The 19,136-nt window shown below is 45.6% G+C and overlaps 1 protein-coding gene across 1 annotated transcript in view; it reads left to right on the top strand.

The window, feature by feature from the left end:
• The first annotated feature begins 757 nt into the window (after positions 1 to 757).
• Positions 758 to 19,136, top strand: part of TRUB1 (TruB pseudouridine synthase family member 1) — a 45,916-nt gene continuing 27,537 nt past the window's right edge. The window contains exons 1-3 of the mRNA XM_006264738.4: positions 758 to 1,008; positions 3,427 to 3,522; positions 10,327 to 10,382. Of these exons, the coding sequence (XP_006264800.1) occupies positions 855 to 1,008; positions 3,427 to 3,522; positions 10,327 to 10,382 (306 nt within the window). The 5' untranslated portion in view covers positions 758 to 854. The remainder of the gene's footprint in view (positions 1,009 to 3,426; positions 3,523 to 10,326; positions 10,383 to 19,136) is intronic.

Below are 19,136 nucleotides of genomic sequence, written 5' to 3'. Positions count from 1 at the left end.
CTGCAACAGAGCTGTGTGTGTGTGTGTGAGCAGGGGTTGGGGTGAATGGGGCCCTGGGGCCAGGGCAAGTCCTGCAACAGAGCTGTGTGTGTGTGTGTGTGTGTGTGTGTGTGTGTGTGTGTGTGGCCATAGCACATCACATCCTGCCAGGGGGTGCAGGGACTCCCCTTCCCTGGGCTCCAGCCCCTCACAACTTCACGAATAGCCCCCGCTCCCATGCACACACACTTCAAAAATAGCATCTCATGATTTACACTTCAAATCCCTTGATTTTTTTTTTAAGAGTTTGTCTCATGATTTTGGACACGGTGGGGTTGCCAATACTGCACTGGGGCTGCCGCAGTATTGTCCATCCCTCCCCTGCAGCATCCGCCGGCTGGGCTACCCTGTGCCAAGCCATGGCCACGCCAGCTCCCCTTGCTCTGGATTCATCGACTTGCATCTCCTCCCGCAGGAGCTAACCCATCTGACCCGTGGCAGGAAGATCTCTTTTGGACCAGCTCGGGGGGGCTGGGAGAGATGCTAGAGGAGCATTAGGTCGCACCGAGCCTTTGCTCTAGTTTCGTGGGGGGGGCTGTCTGCAACCAGGAAAGGGTCCAGGCAAAATGATACGCTCCCTGCACCACGCAGGCTGCAGCATCTCCAGCTGCAACCCCCAGAAAACTACCAGTCCCAAGAGCCCTTGCAGATCAGCATGCTGCAGCAGGCAGGGCAGGGACTACATCTCCCAGGATGCCTGGGAGGAGGAAGGAGTCTGCCTCTTCCTTGCCCTCTAGCTGCTGCCTGCCTGGGAGCTGCACCCACGTGGGGGGAAGCTGGGGCAGAGCTGCTGGCCTGGGCGCTGTGCTGGCAGCATGGCCAGCAAGGTGTGCGAGGAGCTGGGGACCTTGATGGCCGGCATGGCAGCAGACAAGCTCTTCTCGCTGAGCGGGCTCTTTGCTGTGTATAAGCCCAAGGGGCCTACCTCAGCTGATCTGCTCAACCAGCTGAAGGCGAAGCTGCTGGCAGGTACAGCAGGGCAGGGGCAGGGGTGGAGATCCAGGCTGGGATGGGGTGGTTTGGGGAGAAGAGGCAGGTCTCGTGCGGGGAGGTTTGCCACCGTGCAAAGGACCTGCAGCGCGCGTTGAGGCCGTGCCCAGCTTGGCTCTGGAGCTGCTCTCTGGATGCCTGCGTGCAGAGCGGGCTGCCGGAGCGGCGGTGGTGGGACCCTTGTCCCGAGCACCAGGGAGGGGTTTGGGCGTGCAGGTGTTTGCCCCCCCGGCTCGGCAGCAGCGTGCGTCTTTCCCACCCTCCATGCTGGCAGATTGCTAACCCACCTGAAACTGCGCCCGTGCAGGCAGACGCCTGGCCCGCGGCGCAGGTCAGAGCCCTGATTTGCACAGGGATGGGGAATGGCCGGTTAAAAAATCTGGTCCAGGGTCAAGGGGCTGCAGAGGGGCACGCGGATGAGGGCTGAGGCAGAGTAAATGTCTGCCCAGACACTCCCAGCTGAGGGGAGGAAATTCCTTAAAATTAAATCCCAGATGGAGTTTCCTTCTCTCCAGTGTCTGCTTGCACAAATGTCTTAAGAGTGGGGGTACTTGTTGTCTGGCCTCCTCATGCAGCTGCGAAACCTGCCCGGCAGGCTTGCGTTGGCATCCCCCACAAACACGGGCAGGACCCGAGCAGTCACTCTGCTGCCCTCGCCACCCCTCCGTTTCCTCGGCCCACGTACATTGGGCCCGTTGTTGACAAAGCGAAGGTCAGCAAAAGGTACTGTTCTCCTCTAGTTTTTCAGGTTGCTTGCAGGTCCCGGTCTAGCAGTCTGGTTTCGGTCCATGGAGGGAAGCCCACTGAAGCCTGGCTCCGGTGTTGGGAGCGACTGCAGGTTTGGGGCAGACCTGGACCAGCCTGCAGCTTTGGGGCCTGCCTGAGTAAACTTATCACTTCCATGGGGCTCTGTGCCACCTCCTCTTCTGCACAAGAAATTAAGATTGCAACCCCCTTACGGTGAGGACCATGTCTGCACATCCGTGGCATGGTGGAACCGCGATCCTCATGGGCTGATTGTAGGCTCGTTTGGCGTTCAAGGCCCTGGTCCTAATCTGAAAGCTGGATAGTGGATCCCCGACCTGTGGGGTGACCTGGCGAGGGGGGCTCCGCACAGCTAGGATCCATCTCCCTGTGATAGCTCAGTGCTGGATTGGGATCTGTGTAAAATCATAACAACAGTCGCTTTCTGAATCATTGCTGTTTCTGTTGCTCGCGTGGGTCTTTGAAGCACTGGGGAACTGCTACCAGCAGTCGGGAGAAAGTGAAGCAGTTGAAATAATGAAGCGTCATTGTAAACCTCCAGATCTAGGTGCAGAGACTTGAGGGCGCGTGGAGCCTTCATAACCATATTATTTACTAGCTTTTAAGTTCCCAGTGCCCTTCAGTGTGTTGAATGAGCCCTTCAAAGAGTGACCTGGGCTGAGGAAGTCCTAGATCGGATGAAAAGGCCAGTCACATTTGGACAATCAAACAAATACAGCTGGAAGGGACCTCAAGGTCATCCGTTCTGCCCCCCGCTCTAAGCAGGAACGTCCCTGCCCAAACCGTCCCAGGAAGACGCGTGTCTAACGGGTGCATCTACACGTCGCCCTACAGTGACATAGTGAGGCGCTATGTCCCCATACAGTGCGCTACAACACGGTAGCGGTGCGCTCCCTGGGCATAGTGCGCCGCTAGCAGCGAAATCTAACCATGCACGGTGCACACGGTGCAGTAACCACCCGAAGGAAGTACTAAAGCTTGGCGCTGTAGCAACATCATCGTACGGTGACATGTAGACACACCTAACCTGTACTTAAAAATATCCCAATATGATACTGTTTGTGTGTGATACCACGAGAGCAGATACACCACAGCACGCAGGTTCTGCTCGCTTGCCCGCAGCCCCGTGGAAAACATGCAGCGTGCAACATTTCTCCCATGTTGTGCAATTAAATATGGCAAGACTATTTGTACTGTGTTACCACAGAGAGGCAGTGATTGCACACCATTGTGTGTGATAGATGATCGCTCTGGTGGGGATCTACTAATGATGAGGCTCCATGTTTCATTAATGAAACATACCAGGTAAATTGCCCACAGTGGTGTTCTTTGAACCTTTCATGGCAAATCTGTTTCTGATGGTGCAGGAGATGATTTATTATTATTGCCTGATACTGAAATGGCACACGGTGAAAATTGCTGTAGATGAACCAGTGGCGATTTTATTTTATTTTTTTAAGAGGAGCAGTTCCTATGTTCTCAATTCATCGTTTAATTGGGGAAGAAGGGAAAATGCTTTCTGCTAAATTTGTTCTGTCCTTTTGGTACCTTTCAACATAAATACCAGATACTTTGCCTGCTGCCATGTGCTGAGGTTGTCTTGTAATGCCCCTTGTCAATTTATTTGTGCAGAAGCTGGTGTACAAGAGGTTGTAAGAAAAAGGAAGAAACCAATCTTGAAGATTGGACACGGTGGGACTCTGGATAGTGCAGCTTCAGGAGTTCTGGGTAATGAAAAATATAAATATCTGTCATGTTTGTCTCTCTTTTATTTAACAAATTTTGCCGCTGTTAACTTGAGATGGATATGTACTTTTGTTTGAATAAGCTGGCATTTTGCAGCTGTCGTGATTTTTTGGTAGCATTTATTGTTATAATAATGTGTTTCTAAAACACCGTTCCTGTCTCCAGAGAAATGTGAAGTGCTTTACGTGTAGGCTTCAGTTCAGCCATCTGTTATATAAAGTGTAGCATCACAATAGATTAGGACAAGAAGCGAAGGTGATCCCATCCAATAGAAAAAGGGACGTTTATAAGCTTCCCTTTTTATTGTCGTCAAGTGATTTTCTGCATCAGATACAGCGTGATGTACTGAAGGGCATCATTTTGGGACTGCAAAAAGGATATGCACTTATGTAAAGTACGCACTTATCCAGACTTCATGTAAGCAATCATTACTCTTAAGGCTGCAGCTCTATCGGTGCTGTAGTATTAGCAGCTTTTCATAGCTTCATTTTAATATCTTCTAATTAGTCAGTGTGGTGGCTTCTCATATTACAGCAGGGACAGTGCAGTGCACTGAAGGACTGTTGATTTACAGTGCTCTTGGTGGCGTGGTACCAGCAGCCCTGAAGCTGACTAGCTGCAATCATTTTCAAGGCTTCCAATAGCTGCTCCTTGACAGATCCTTCCCCTAGGCTGTTTCTGGCACAGTTAAAAGGACTACAGCGAGTTACAAAGCAGGTGGATGCAGTTCCAGCTACCATGCCCCTATCTGAAGTGCAATTAAGTTACATAGCAGGCAGTTGGGCTGAAAGATGCAATGTGCTGAAGTGGTTCCTACATTTAAGGGATATGTAGGTTAACTGGAGTGTGTTGCAGCATAAGAAATAGGGATCACACTGGGCCTAACATGGTATTATACACTTGGAACAGATGCATTTATATCCAAACTGGCTGTGTTGAGTTTACCAGTAGCATGATGTTCTGACAGCCTGCCCTGCAAACTTAACCCTTGGGACATAGTGAGCTGGATTACTCCCATCTTTGCACCAATAATTTTATTAGTGGACAGCATAGAATAGGTGCTGCAGTTCGCCTAATCCGACTGGTATGGCTTCTTTAATTCTTTTCAGCCCTGCAGAGTAAAAATCCTGGTTGGAAAGAAGTCAACAGGTGTGAGTGGCTCTGGTGGGGGAGTAGATAGGCTGAGTTGTGATGCAGTCACTTCTCTGAGTAGAATCACTCTGAGCTGTGTGCAGAAGCTGCAAATACGTTGATGCCCATCTGCTGGTAATTGTCTTTTTCTTCCACCTGTGTGCACTGTTAACGTGCATAGACTAGAAGTGAAGCTTGAGCTCTGCTTGCTCCAATTTCCTGTACTCTGTTGCCATTCATTGGAGAGCACTGCATCTACTTATGAAGCTGATGTTCTCTCCGGCACAGATGTTCCCACCGAGCATAATATTGCTGGTTGTGGGAAGTCGAGAACATTGATTTAAGGGGTGGGGGAGAGAAATCACTGATGCTTTTCAATTGCTTCTACTGTTTCTCTGCCATCCAGTGGGCTCCAGAGCTTGCTCTTGTGGTATGAGAAAAAGTATTCGTGCTTGGCTTGTATCTGGTCTGGCCAGAAACGTGTCTCACCTTAATATGCTGCTGATCGATCCTTCGCAAGGGCACAGGATGTTTCATTCCACTGACATACAAAGTATACAGATAGAGATCAATGGAAACCCAACTGAAAAGGACAACACGGGGAGGGGAGCGGGGGCAAATGCTTTCAGACGGTAGAAGAAATAACAGGGGAGAGGAAGGAATTAATAACAGAGACACAAACAGCTTAATGGATCGCTCATCTCTTGTCTTTACCCTGGTGGCAGTGGAACATCTTGTACATGCCAGTGGGCAGCGTCACGAAACGCCTTCTGTGGCTGCTAAACCTCCTTTCTGGATGGGTGATGCTGTGCCTCTGAATTCAGACTTCATGTCGAAGTCATTCGTTGCTGCTTCCTGGCAGACCTCTTGTATACACGTGTGCATGTTAAGGCCCTGATCCTGTAGTGTTTGGACATATGAATAATTTTTGCATATGTGAGTGAAGCACTGCCACACCTTCATAGGGTGCTTGGGTCCAGTGATGCTGAATGCCGTGCAAATGTCTAAATCATATATATATTTTTTTAAAAGATGCATTTTGATACTATATTTAATTTCATACTTTGTTTCATACTTTGAGGCTTTGCAAATGTAGCATAGAAAAGGAAATGTAAAGGTGTTCAGTTCCAACTGTTAGCACAAAAATTGTAAAGTCTAGAGAAACAAATGGGAACAGGGGTGGGGGGCCAGTTAATCCTGATTGTGATTCTTAACGTCAGTTCAGAGGTGTATTTATTTGTCTCGGGTCCTTGCCATGCCATTGAGCCCACGATTATTTAAATGCAAGCAGATTAATCACAGTAATTAATTATTACTTTTTTTTTAAGGGCTTGAAAGTAAAAGAATAACAGAAGTAAAACTAAAGCAACCAGAAAACAACGTGGTTCCTTCCATTAGTTTTCTCCATATACCTCTTGTGTGAGAGCTTGTATCGGTGATTACACCATAGGGAATATTCTTCTCTAAGGTTGCGGAAATGCCACTATGGGTCTGAGATCACTTCATCGGATGCTGTGAAAGGCTTGCACAGAGCAGTCTGTTAGAGTAATTTGAATGCAGAAGACAGGAGGGAGAGGGGAGAGACCTCTCCCAGCACTTTGCTTCCCTAAGGTGAAGTGAGCTCAGGCTTACAAAAGCGTATACACTTCTGATTCAGTTGAACTCTAAGGTGCATCTCTACCTTGCCTTCTTCCTGATTTCAGACCAAAATGGCTAACTACCCCTCTCTGCAAGACTACCACTATTAGGTGTTCAACACCTACATGATTCACAAGATAAATCCAGCTATTTCAGAATAGGAGTCAATAGCATCAAAAAAACATTCTTGCTCTTTTGGTTTTTCTGAGTTCTTTGCAATAGAAACATGTTTTCGGTAGTCAAAAAACAAGTGAAAGCTTGTGGCATTTTATATGGGGTGCCTCAAGTCTAATGATGGGTGCCTTGAATCTGATGAAATAGAGAACCATTGTGTGATACATTTTTCAAGGGATAACTTTACCCTTGACTTGAGTGACTTGCTTCGTAGTAAGGCTGTGTTTCTTATGGTCTCTGCACTTAGTGCACATAAGGCTAATTTGCTATATAGTAAATATGTCATATAGCTACGCCCTAAGTAAGATAAGACCAAAGTACATTATTCAAATCAATGGCGAGTCCTGTCTTACTGTATTATGGATAACTGTACAGTTTGTAAATGGGCAAAGAGAAGTGATCTTAATTCAGTGCAATGAAAATGAAGTATGTGTTTAAATAAATTACTCAAAGAAGCCATTAAAGGACAAGTCTAAAGATGGGCCAATTAATTATTAAGAATGGTAAATTCAAGCTCAACTTTGCTGTTTGTTTTACCAAGATTACCCTGTATCTCCTTGCCAGAAATACATAGACTACACAGTCTGGTGCTTAACAAAATAAGTTGTTAGTATGTTGTTTATACTCTCATTGAAGTTGGGAAGACATGTACATCCTTCTGGGCTTGGCTTGTCATTTTTCATTGGCTCAACACCTTCATGTGAGGGTCTTGATACAAGCTTCAGCTCACAAATATGTAGCCTGTAAATTCAGTCTTTTTAACTGCAGTATGTGACAATGTTGCTTTTGTCTTTGTGGTAGGAAATGCCAAAAACATCCTTAGAATTGAAACCCTCTTTTTGGGGGGTTTGTATGAGGATTTAATAGGAGTTAAAATGTTACAGTATTTACTGGAGTACAAGATGAGATTTCCCCTCCCAACCCCAGTCAGCATGGGGAAAACAGACCCTAGTCTTACACACAAGGAAACCACAATAAATACATTGCCTATTTCTGAACTGCTGCTCAAAGCCGCTTGTGGTCAGTAATGGAAACCAACTATGATGTTGACTAAATGCAGCCCACTGAACATGACTATAAAAAGCGTGGCCCATAGTGGGCAAACTTACTAATGGAAACCTACCACTTTTTTTTTTTTTGCAAAAATATGTATTTATATATATATATAGATAGATAGATCTATATAGATATATATATCTATATAATATATTAATAAACGAACTATGTATGTATGTAACTCCACCTCCAGCACTCTGACAATTGGCCCTTGCGGTTCACTTGGCAGCTCAAAGCACACTAAAAACCTGTAACACAGTTTGCACCATGCAGCCGCACACCCAACTCCATACCTGTACCCCGACCCACTGCCGTCCTTAGAGGGTCTACTCCTGAACAAGTCTATGCCAGACCCCTCTTCCCCAGAAAGATTAGTTAGTACAGCCGTCTCCAACCTTTTTATGGTGAAGATCACATTTTGGCACCCCAGGATCTACCGTGTCATCTCCCCCTCCGCCCCCCTTCTTGCTTTCCAGACGAGCTGCCTGGGCTCTGACCCCATTTACCCAGCCTGGCCGGCAGGAGGCATTGCTCAGCCCAGCCATATGCATCCTGCTGCCCTTGATTATGGAGCCTCTGACAGACTGAGATAGACTGTCAGAAGCGCCACGATTGACCAGTCGATCAAGATTGACCAGTTGGCGACCACTGGGTAAATGCAACATCTGAATAAAATGTGAGGTAGTGCCCATTAAGTGCAGTCGCACTCAGCACTGACTCTTTTTAAATGTCATGGTGAGCCACTGTGTTGCATACATTTCGACTTCCTCTTCACTCCCACAGCTGAGCTGCACCTTCCTTTCCCATTTCCAGTGATTCCTGTTTCTTCACCGACCTTAAATGTCTGGCAAACCTCACCAACCAGGGCCCCATACATTTTGCCGAGTTGCCCCCTCTCTCAGCCAGTCCCATATGATTAGTGCTGATGAGGTTGCTCTGCGCCTTATTTGCATATAATTTTTTGGAGGATCCCCGGACTTATGAGAAGAACAAGTTGTGGGGGCATAGGGCAAAGGGGCTACCTTACGCCCCAGGTTTATTTTCCCTTCTGTAGCAGTGGGAAGGGGAAAAAATCAAGGCAAACCTCCAATAATTAGACTCCATACCTGGAAAATTATGAAAAATGTATACCCTTTCTGTATATAGAATCTAAAAAGGGGGGGGCGGTTATTTTATTATCAGGATCATCTTATATTCAGGTAAATATAGTATTTCTGGTGAATCTTCATTTTTATATAAAATCATGTTTCCAGATTTTGAAATAGGGTTGGTTTTTTTTAATTGATTTAAATGATTTGTAGATTATATTTGATGACATTTAAGTTTGGCCAGTCCTTAGGTTGTTTTTGTCATCCTGACTCGGTTAAGGCGTTCCATCAGCATTTCTAAATCACTAACATGAGAAACCAATTCATATTCCTTAATTGGAAAATTAGTGATCAGTTATAATGCAGTCATTTGAACCAATATATTTGCATGTAACATCTCATTCTTCACATAACGGTGGTATCAGGCAGTTATTACATTTGCAGATAAACATCTCCAGGCATTAAAATGATTATGACTTTCAAAAGGTAACAGGTGCAACCAATATTTCTGTCACATGTACAACTATACTATAGATAAGCTTCCATTTATAAGAACATAATTCAAATTCTCTCTATGGATTTAAAGTGGAAGATTTTTCCCTTTATCAAGGGAAGGGATACAGAGGTACACTTTTATATCAGAGCACGTAGCTTTTATGAAACAACCCGAATGTCTGTTGTTTCTGGAATATTTTGTAGAAAGAAGTATGAGAAGTTATATATTAATAATCATTTTTGTAATGGTATCTCTTAAACAAGAAAATATTGGAGAATTTTGTCCCACTCGCATGGTGATGAGCACTTAAAATGCATTAACAATATGCCTGATTTCCAATGCTTTTTGCCTTCTTATTTTACCCACTGCTTCAACCTGCTGTATTTGCAGGAAACCAGTAGACAAAATTATTAAAGAGAAGCACATTACTGTAGGAAGCTTTAATTTAAATTATAATACCATAAAGAGGTTTTTTTCCCATCCATTTACTTCATTGATGGAGATCTGATTGATTGTTAATGGCTACATGTAAAAATGTGATTTAAAATTGAAAAAGTCAGTGGTCCATACACACATGTCAGCCTGTGTTTGATAATAAATGATCCTCACAAGAGACCCAGGGACCTCCTGATTATTTTACTTTCTTGCCATGGTCCTATCACAGCTAAACTAATTTCATTTATGGGATTTGTTGCTGCCTTGGTTGTGTTACTATTGGCCACTAATAACCTTTAAATGGCCCATCAGTTACAGTTATGCCTTTGGCTCGCTAAAATGAACCTTGCCAAAGACTTTATCAAACCAGACTGAGGAACATGGTTAATTGCACTGCGCATTTCTTCACTGCGACTGCAAAAACTGCACAAAAGAAAGAAAGAAAACCCAGGATAGAATTAAAGCACATTAACAATAGGCAAAGCTTATCTGTTTTCCACTTCATGCCCTCTCTTTTTCCTCAGCCTCTGGTAAATTGAACATCAGAGGTGTTTTCTCTTAGGCAATATCTTTATCTTTCGGGATCCTTCCCTTGCAAGACTCATTCAACTGATCAAGGATAATTGAGCCCATTTATACGCCAGCAGTGCAGGAAATGTGATATTTCTGACTAACGTGATGTATGGCAGTGAATGATGGTACATGCAGAGATTGTGAATCCAGTTTTTGTAATGGATTGTTGCAATGTTCCTCTTCCTTTCTTTGCAGTGGTTGGTATCGGAAAAGGAACAAAACTGCTCGGAGGTCTATTGGCAGGTTCCAAGGTAAGAAACATGAAAGCTGCTTGTCTCTTCATTGAAAGAAAAAAAAAATGTTAAGGTGAATTCTGGCACAGGGAACAAAAACAGCCAACGTTTCCAAGAAGGATTTGGAAGGGCTCCTTTTTGGAAGAGACCACCCCAAAGCTTGATGTTGCAAACATTAAACCAGCAGAAATACTTCTCTCCGCCATTGTCCCAGAGAACTTCATTGATCAAAGCAGTTTGGTAGGAAGGGTTTCTTGTGTTTTGATTTACCCACTTCCCTCCCCCCATGTTCAATTCTGTAACATTTAAATAAAAGAAACAGAATGTGCTGTAAATATTTTAATATTCTAACTTTTTCTGGGTGTAACTGTATTGGATGAGGTTTTCTGTGAGAACTATAATATCCCATTTCTCTTACCCCGTCGTGTAAATATATGAGTAATAATATAACTCTTAGTCCATCATACTTTGTTATGCAGTCACAACTATTCACATCTCCTTTATATGTATATATGTGTATATGTATATATATAAATCTCCACGGTGTTTTAATGTGAATATTAATCTTTCACATTAATATTGTTGTCATGGCTAGACCCCTCCTCCCCCCCCACTGAAGATGATGGCCCCACTGCACAAAATACTTGGAGAACATGTTAGTAGAGGCATTCTCTGTTCTCCAAACCCTTGCAGTCTGATTTGGTGCAAGATGTGACGAGCAGTTGTGTCCAAAAAAAGAAGAGTAGGAGGAGGAAAGCAAAAGCAATAAAATCGTGATGGTGCAGTCAGATAATGGTTCCAAATCATGTTAGATTTAAGAGGTAAAATCGACTGTTTCTGACTTGCATCTAATCAGATGATTTTTTGACTGAATTGTTGCACATACAGCACAGGTGGGTGAAGATGAAAGAGCTGGAAGAGCAGAGGGTGCAAGGGCGAATTCAGGGCGGGACCCCGAGAATTAGGGTCAGCATGAAATAAATGATGGAGACAGGTCTGAGAGATGCTGACAAAGGGGTATGGCAGGCTAATGAACAACCTTAATTAGGTTTTTCTTATAACACATTGGTTACTTGGGAACTGAAGTGGGAGGCTAGGGAGATTGAGAGTATGCTGCGAATCTGAGAGCAAGGGTGTACAGATGCCTATAGAGGTCCCTTCAGAATAGGCATTCTCTCTTCCATTTTTGTGCCTAGCACCATGGGCTTTGCCTGGCACTGAGGCAATACCATAGTCCATATATTAGTGCTCATCATAAAAGATGCTTTTTGTGTTTATATCACCAGCTTAAGGACTAAGGTTTCAAATATTCACTCACCTTAGTGGCGTTAATTAGGTGTGTGATACCATTATTGTCAATGGGTTTGCTCATGTAAAGTTGTGTGTGTGAGAGAGAATATCAGTATGCAAAAGCACAAGTGACATTAAATGGATATGAAGAACTGTCTCTATCTCCAAACTTATAGATTCATAGATGTTAGGGTCGGGAGGGACCTCAATAGATCATCAAGTCCGACCTTCTGCATAAGCAGGAATGAATACCTGCTGAATACTTGATGAATACCTGGTAGTCTGGTCCCCCCCTGGTGTTTCTTGTCACACCAAAGCCTGGTTTTATGTTTCCATTCACAATTGTAGGTTTTGGGGAATCAAGCAAATGTAGCTGGATTACCCAAATATAGCTACTCCACCAAGTACAGCTCTAGCTCTGGGAATCCAGGTTTTGAGAAAATCAAGTGCTGAGGTTTTATAGAATATTTTTAAATGGGAAAATTGGACAAGCATAGGAAATGCAGAAATCAATTCACTCTCCAAGTGCCATCTAGACTTTCTGTTACTTTAGGAAAGTCGATAATGGGCATACCCAACTGACAGCCCCGCTAATGTATTTCATGCTGACAATTTTTTCTTTTTCCTTTCTGATCCATTAAGCTATTTGTAGATGTTGTGTCAATGATGTGAACTGATTGATATTCCCTTAATTTTAAGCTGAGAAAATGTAATTCTGCAGGAGAGAATTCAAGACAAAGCAGTTGTAGCAACCGCGTGTGACCCAAAACCCATTGTAGTCAATAGGAGTCTTTCAGTTGACTGCAGTGGACTTTGGAGTAGGCCTTTAGGGCCAGGTCTTCAAAGGTATTCTGGAGCCTAAATCTGCAGAAAAGTTTCTGGAGCTAGATTTACAAGGTTGACCTTTGTCTACAAAGTGAATGGCAGGTGCCAACATTTAGATTTTCAAGACCACCGTCTAGCCCAGACATGCCTGTATTGCCTTGCTGTCTTAAAGCTCTACCAGTAAAGACCTTGACAGCACTGAGCAGTTTTTCACCTCCATCTCACAAACTCCTTCACAGGCATTTGTCTGCCTGTCTTGTCTGCAGGGTGAGAACCAGGGGATGCTTTCAAAGCACATGCAGTTCCACACAGGACACCCACGCCCTCCCCCTAGCTTATATTCAGTAGCGTAATGGTGAAGACTTTTCCAGGAGTATTGTGGTGTGGTGTGCACTCAGTGTTTTCTATTGAAACTGTTCTATTCTTATCCCGCCAGTGTCCTTGGCATTTATTATTAGATAGTCCCCACTAAGCATGCCCACTTCTTTGAAACCCATTCTTTGGCACCTCTCTCTCCCATGCCTTATAGGAAACCTTGGTCCCCTCCATGTGTTACATTTATGCTATGATTAACGTGTTAATCATGGCATAAATAGCAAGGGGGGTACCTGTGCACCCAATGAAAATACCATAAATGGCAGACCAGCCACAAAATTGTTCTACATGTAATGTAAAACAATTTTATGGCTGGTTTTTATGGCACCTTAAATGGAACAGGTGGCTGGGTTAGGGACTGCACTGGGGTTTGAAACTGGCCCCAGTGCGGTCCCTGACAGTCCGCTGTTCCAAACCCTGATTGGGCCTGGCTCTAGATCTGTGGGCACCCATTTTTCAACTGGCTGGTGCAGGGGGGAGCATAATTCTAGGCTTCTCCTGCACTGGTGAGTAAGTCATGATTTGGGGTCTGATCCCCAATCCCAACAGTTGTGCCTCCTGCTATGCCACAAATGCATGGCAGGAGCTTTGATTTTGGGATTGGGGATCAGATCCAGTGGCATGTTTAAATAAATGTCTGCCAGGGGCTCTAGGGAACGAATCTGAGGTAGAAGGTTCCACGAGGTGGGCATGCACTTGAGTTAGGTGTTGCAACTCCTAAATGCTCCTAGTCAACGTAGCCCACAGTGGGATATTCAAAAGTGCTTGGCAGTTTGCATCTAGGTATAGCAGACACCTGTAAGCATGTTATATACCTGTGCCTGGGGTTACACACATAAATTATCCCACAGTAAATGCAAGGTGGCTTGCCATACTTTCATTGAGGAGTAAGCTGTTTGTCATTTGTCCTGTTATAAGAGCATGCACACCATCGTACCAACAGGTGGTAAATTCACACATTAACATCCATCATGGGAACTCAAAATACCTTTGATAATCTAGCCCTTAATGTTCATTTCATTTACTGGTGATCTGGAGGTAAAGAGCTGGTGGAGACTGTACCTTTTTATAGCCCGCCATTACCTCTTGAAGATGATTCCTTGCTAGAGGAAAGCTGAGTCATTGTAACTAAATGAATTTTAAAATATTCCAGGTAACACAGTGCAAAGCTTGAAAGCAGATGCACTTAAAACCAGATTAACTTCTGCTTAATTGCTTCGGTTTAATTGTGACCAACTGATGAGAGCTTCAAACCAGTTTAGGTGTCTACATTAAACATTTGCCTTGCCATATCTAGGTTGTTGTCAGCAAGGCCATGACTCTTCTATATGCCAACACTGTTGAAAAACTTTCTTTTTCCATGCCATGGCATTGCCTGGAGTCTGATTTCCTATTTTATCTTACGTGCTTCACTGTACATCACATGTTTGTCGATATAGTTTTTACTCTACTTTGCTACTTTTTATTCTAGATTCAGCTACATTTGATACTTTTTTTCTGCTTGAAATTGTCTTTTTTCTTTCCTTTGCCATAGTTGAGAAGAATCTACATAGATTAGGTTCAGTCTATCAGTGCTGACAGCATAACCACCATTAACAGGCCAAAGCTTATGTTATGGTGGTAAACTCCATATGGCAGTTCTACCAGAGACTGGCATATGTCAGAATTTTTTCAAATGCTGTAAGAAACTTTCTTGACTCTGTGTGGCAGCTATCAACATGATCACTTGATTTGTAATTTATATATGCTCGGGAAGGAGAAACACTCTTTAACTGTAAATTCAATTCTGAAATCGGTGCTCCATCAGATTGACCTCTTTAAGGACTAACTCAAAACAAATAGAAATGTGCAGCCAAGTGCAATATCTACTCAGAGTTCCAAGTTTCTTATCAAGCCCCTTAATGTTTTTCCAGAAATAGAAATATGTGTGGGTTGACTTGTGGGTTTTCTTTTTATTTCAAATGTTCCAAGTGAGGAAGAGAAGTGCTGGATCCTCTCAGCTCTGCAGTGTAAATACTGAGACTTTAATATTTGTGCCGTAACGTCATCTCTCTCTCTTTTCTCCCTTGTGTTCTGCAGTGTCATATTTTGACTTGGAGAACCTGTTGGGGTCGAGAGAGGAACTATATTCTTGCATTAGCAAAATAAATGTCTCTGGGGCAAGGGTGGGCAAAATATGGCCCATGGGCCATATTCAGCCCACCAACTGATTGTATCCAGCCAGCGGCTGCTCCTGCAGCACTCCGCGTGGGGTCGAGCCCTGCTCCCTCCCACCTGGGCAGCATGCACCATGCTTGTGCCTGTATGCACGGTCCCAGTGACTGCTCATTGTGCTGGGAGGGCAGAGTGGGTGGGAGGTGGCCAGGAGCTGGAGTTTTGCATTGCAGGGCAGGAGCTGCTCAGCTGCAGCAGGGGCAGGAGGAGGAGGAGGAGCAGCCGCTGGAGGCAAGGGGAGCAGAACAGTACGTGGGCAGCTGCAGCCGCGTTGGAGCAGCCCCACCGGAAAGCTGGGGCTGGGGCCAGGGCCGATGAGCGCGGGCAGAATCGCGGCATGGGCTGCCCCGGGTGGGAGCAGCATGGGCTTGGCCTGATGTGGAGTGCTGTGGGGGCAGCTGCAGGCCAGATTGCGGGGGGTGGACTGCCCTGCCCTGGCCGGGCGAGTTCTGCCTTCTCCCCCACCGCCTCCTCCCCTTTTCCTAACCCTTGGCCGACTCCTGGGACTGAACGCATGGGCAGCCCCCACATACACGTACACACGTTTCTCTTCCAGCCCCCAGCCCCATACCACTCCATGCCCCCACCCACATCCCCCCACACACACACATCCCCCCTCCACCCCCATACACAATATACAAGAGTAAGACTTTGTTGAGCTGTTATGCAATTGCTTCTATATACACTACTCAAAAAAACTTAAATCAGGACAAAAATAAGTTTTTGAAGTAAAATTAAAATATGTTGTAGTAGATGTTTGATTTTTGGTATATGATTTATTTTTTTTATAATTCGTTAAAATGATATCTTCTGAAAGAGTTTGTGTGTGTGGCTCTCCACGGCTCACCAAAACTCGTTAAGCGGTCTGCCACCCGAAATAATTGCCTGCCCCTGCTCTAGGGGGAACAATCCTCTCTCAACCCCAACATACCAAGCTCGATGAATCAAGTCGTGGAAGAAATTGCCGTAAGTGAATGAACTAGTCTTTGGCCCACAGGATAGTACACTCTGCTGCTTCTGGCAGACCACAGGTCATGGGTGACCTGAGTAACTCTGCTCCTGGTGCCCAGGCTACGTGCAGGTGATGTTTTCAGACAGATAGTAAAGAGAGAGTTGACTCCAGCTTATAGCAGAAAGCTTAATAGGTAGGATGACCATATATCCTGTTTTGGCTGGGACAGTCCTGGATTTTGTAGGTCGTCCCAGTCACTTGGTGAAATTTGAAAAGTCCTGGAATCGGGTGCTGGAGGCAGAGGCACTCAGTCCAGCACGGTAGCGGAGCAGGATGGTGCACCAGGCAGGTGTGCGGGCTGGCACCACTGCTGCCGCTTGCAAGTGCCCGGGCCCGCTCCTCCTGAGCAGCGGCTGGAGGCGAGGGTGGACCAGGCTGGGCATTTCTCCTCTTGCCTGGAGCAGGGATTGGCTAGTGTGGGATGGGGCCAGGGGAGGCACTGCCATGAGTGTGGTCTTGGGAAGGGGGGGACATGTGTTGGATTTCCTTAAAAATAATATGGGCCCCCTGTTCATAGGGATCTTTGCTTTTCCAGTAGCTGGTGCTGTAATGTAGTAGCTGTAGAGGATGTAGCCTGGGGCTCTCTGGGGAGGGAGGAGGCCTGGTTGCCTGAACAGCAGATGAGGCTGGTCAGCCTCATGCTACCCTCTGGGGAGGGGATGTATTTCCAGCACATATGCAGCCTGTGTTCGTGGTGGGATCAAACAGGACACTTAAGCAAAGTCACTCTGGCTTTATTACACATTTTCTTTGGGATCGCACCAGGGAGACCCCGGAGTCTGTGCTGGCATCAGCCCAGTGTGAACAAAACCAGGATTTGCCCTTGCTCTGTGCTCTGACTCCTCAGATACCGACGTGTGAGAGCCGGTTTATCGAGGGTGGACTCTTCAGTGAGAGTCTGCGTTTCATCTAGAGCCCCAGGAGCTGCAGTGGCTTGGGGAGGAGGATTAGCATTGACTTTTGGCATTGATTGCAAATGCTCAAGCAGGGAGCAGGTGAATTGAGCATTTGATCTCAAAGGTTGCGGCTTCCCCAGAGGGGTTGCAGTCAAAATGTCACCGGGGTAAAATAAAACACAACCTCCAAGTTGCCTCAAAGAATAGAGACGAAAAGGGATCAAGGGGACAGCAAAGCTGCCGAGTTAGTGGCCTGGTTGGAAGCAGCTCGGATGTTTTCTAGACAGAAAACAGATCCTGTAAGGCCTAAATGGAGATCATTAGTAATCAAGGCTTGCTCCCCTGTTTTGTCCCAGGAATACAAGGCTTGCTACTTAGGTTTAAATGTACTTGTCATGCTCGGAGCACCCTGACACTCGCCGGCAGGGCTGGGACCCCTCATAACATTTAGACGTAGCTTCTATCTCCTTGAAACGCAGCTGCTGCATCGCATTTCCTGTTGGCTCCTAGGCAGGTCTGTGCTCAGCAGGTGGGAATTTGCATAGTACTCATGAGGAGCCTAACTCCCCTTGCCAGGGAGAGGGAGTTGAGGTCAGGTGCTGAGCTCTGACTCTTGGATTTTGCTCTGGGGAATCCAGCCACCTAAAATGTAGGTGCAGTGCCCAACTTGTAGGTGCCCAGGTCTTCAGTTGGGTCTGGCTGTTAGGACCTGATGATGTAGGACAGGCTGCAAGTGCCTATAATGAAATAACCTGCTGATCATGTGCATTACTTCTCTCTTCCTGCCAATTGGTATTTTCCTTATTGCCCTGAGGTCTTACTTTATAACCCTTACAATTCTGTATCCCTTTTAATGTCACGATGGGTTCCAAGTGCTCTTGCAGGAAGCCCCATGAGCTGTGCCTTTAGAAAAAAGCAAAGCAAATGACCTGCTCCCTCATCTGTCCCCCTCCCAAACCCAATTCCTTGCATCTTTTCAAAAATACATTATGCTGCAGTTTTAGTGTGTGCAGTGAATTTATTCTTGTGTAAAAAAAATGAATGGCCTGACTCTTAGTACCCATCTCTTCGAGCTACACTCCTTCTCCTGCCGGCTGACCCTCCTTTCAGCCCCATGTATCTTTGCCTCTTAGTTGCTCAGTGGCGCAGTGCAGCAGGAAGGGTGGAGGATGCTTTTGGCAATGCCTTGTTGTGGCTGGTGGTTAGGGCACTTGCTCATGCAGTGGGAGATCCAGGCTGTATGCCCCCAGAGTGGGTTTGAACCTGCATCCCCCATTGCCAGGCCTAGCCGCATGGGTTATTGGGCTGAAAGTGCCACCCAGCGTGGCCCAGAATGCCACTCCTGTGCCTGACCTAGCTGCATGAGTAGAACTTGGACCCATCTAAAGTTAGATTTGTCCGGGGGTGCAAGCCTGGCTCAGCTGAAGTCAATGGTAAAATTTCTATTGACTTGAATGGGGTCAGGACTTTCCCCGTCTTTTTTTCTGTTACGCCTCTCACATGATTCTGTATAAGCTTAAGTTTCACAGTTTGGAACAGTTTGTTGCATAGTCACAACATCCCTGCCCTAAATACATTAAACACTTAGAGCAATGAGGCAATTACTGCCAGCAAACCTAAATTTGCCAATAAAGCTTCCAGGTGCCTATCTCAGCGGTCCTGCAAGGTGGGTAAAAAGTCTAGCAACACTGTATTGGGCAGCATCTTGCTTCGCTTACGTGGGAGCTAAACGTGTTGGTATGCCAGTATTCTTCTGCATGTTTGCTCTGGGAACGATGTTCTTCTAGGGCTAGATTTGGACACCTTTGCTCTCAATAAATACTACCTGTTCTGTGCCGGTGGTCTCTTCCACTTCAGTAGCACAAAAGTAATGCTCATCAAGATAAAAGGTAGTGGAATATGGACCCTCATTATGAGTGAGGCTTAGTAGCTAAATGCATGTAGTTGGGAACATAAATGTAAAATAGAATCATTTTGTGCTGAAATAAGGGCCAGCTTCTTTAGAGAGCCTCTGACTGTAGGGAAGTACAGTCTTCTTCCTAAACTTGCGTGTCCTTTAACAAACAGGTTGTATCTCTTCTTGTTTCTCTTCTCCTTGAGAGGCAGAGGCGAAGGATGGTTTAGCCCTTTGCTCTCCCTGCAAAAGTCTTTAGCAGGCAG

Source organism: Alligator mississippiensis, chromosome 6, assembly GCF_030867095.1.
Source record: "Alligator mississippiensis isolate rAllMis1 chromosome 6, rAllMis1, whole genome shotgun sequence".
Lineage (NCBI taxonomy): Eukaryota > Metazoa > Chordata > Crocodylia > Alligatoridae > Alligator > Alligator mississippiensis.
Note: the sequence above shows the minus strand (reverse complement) of the source record. Positions and strands in the feature narration are given on the sequence as shown.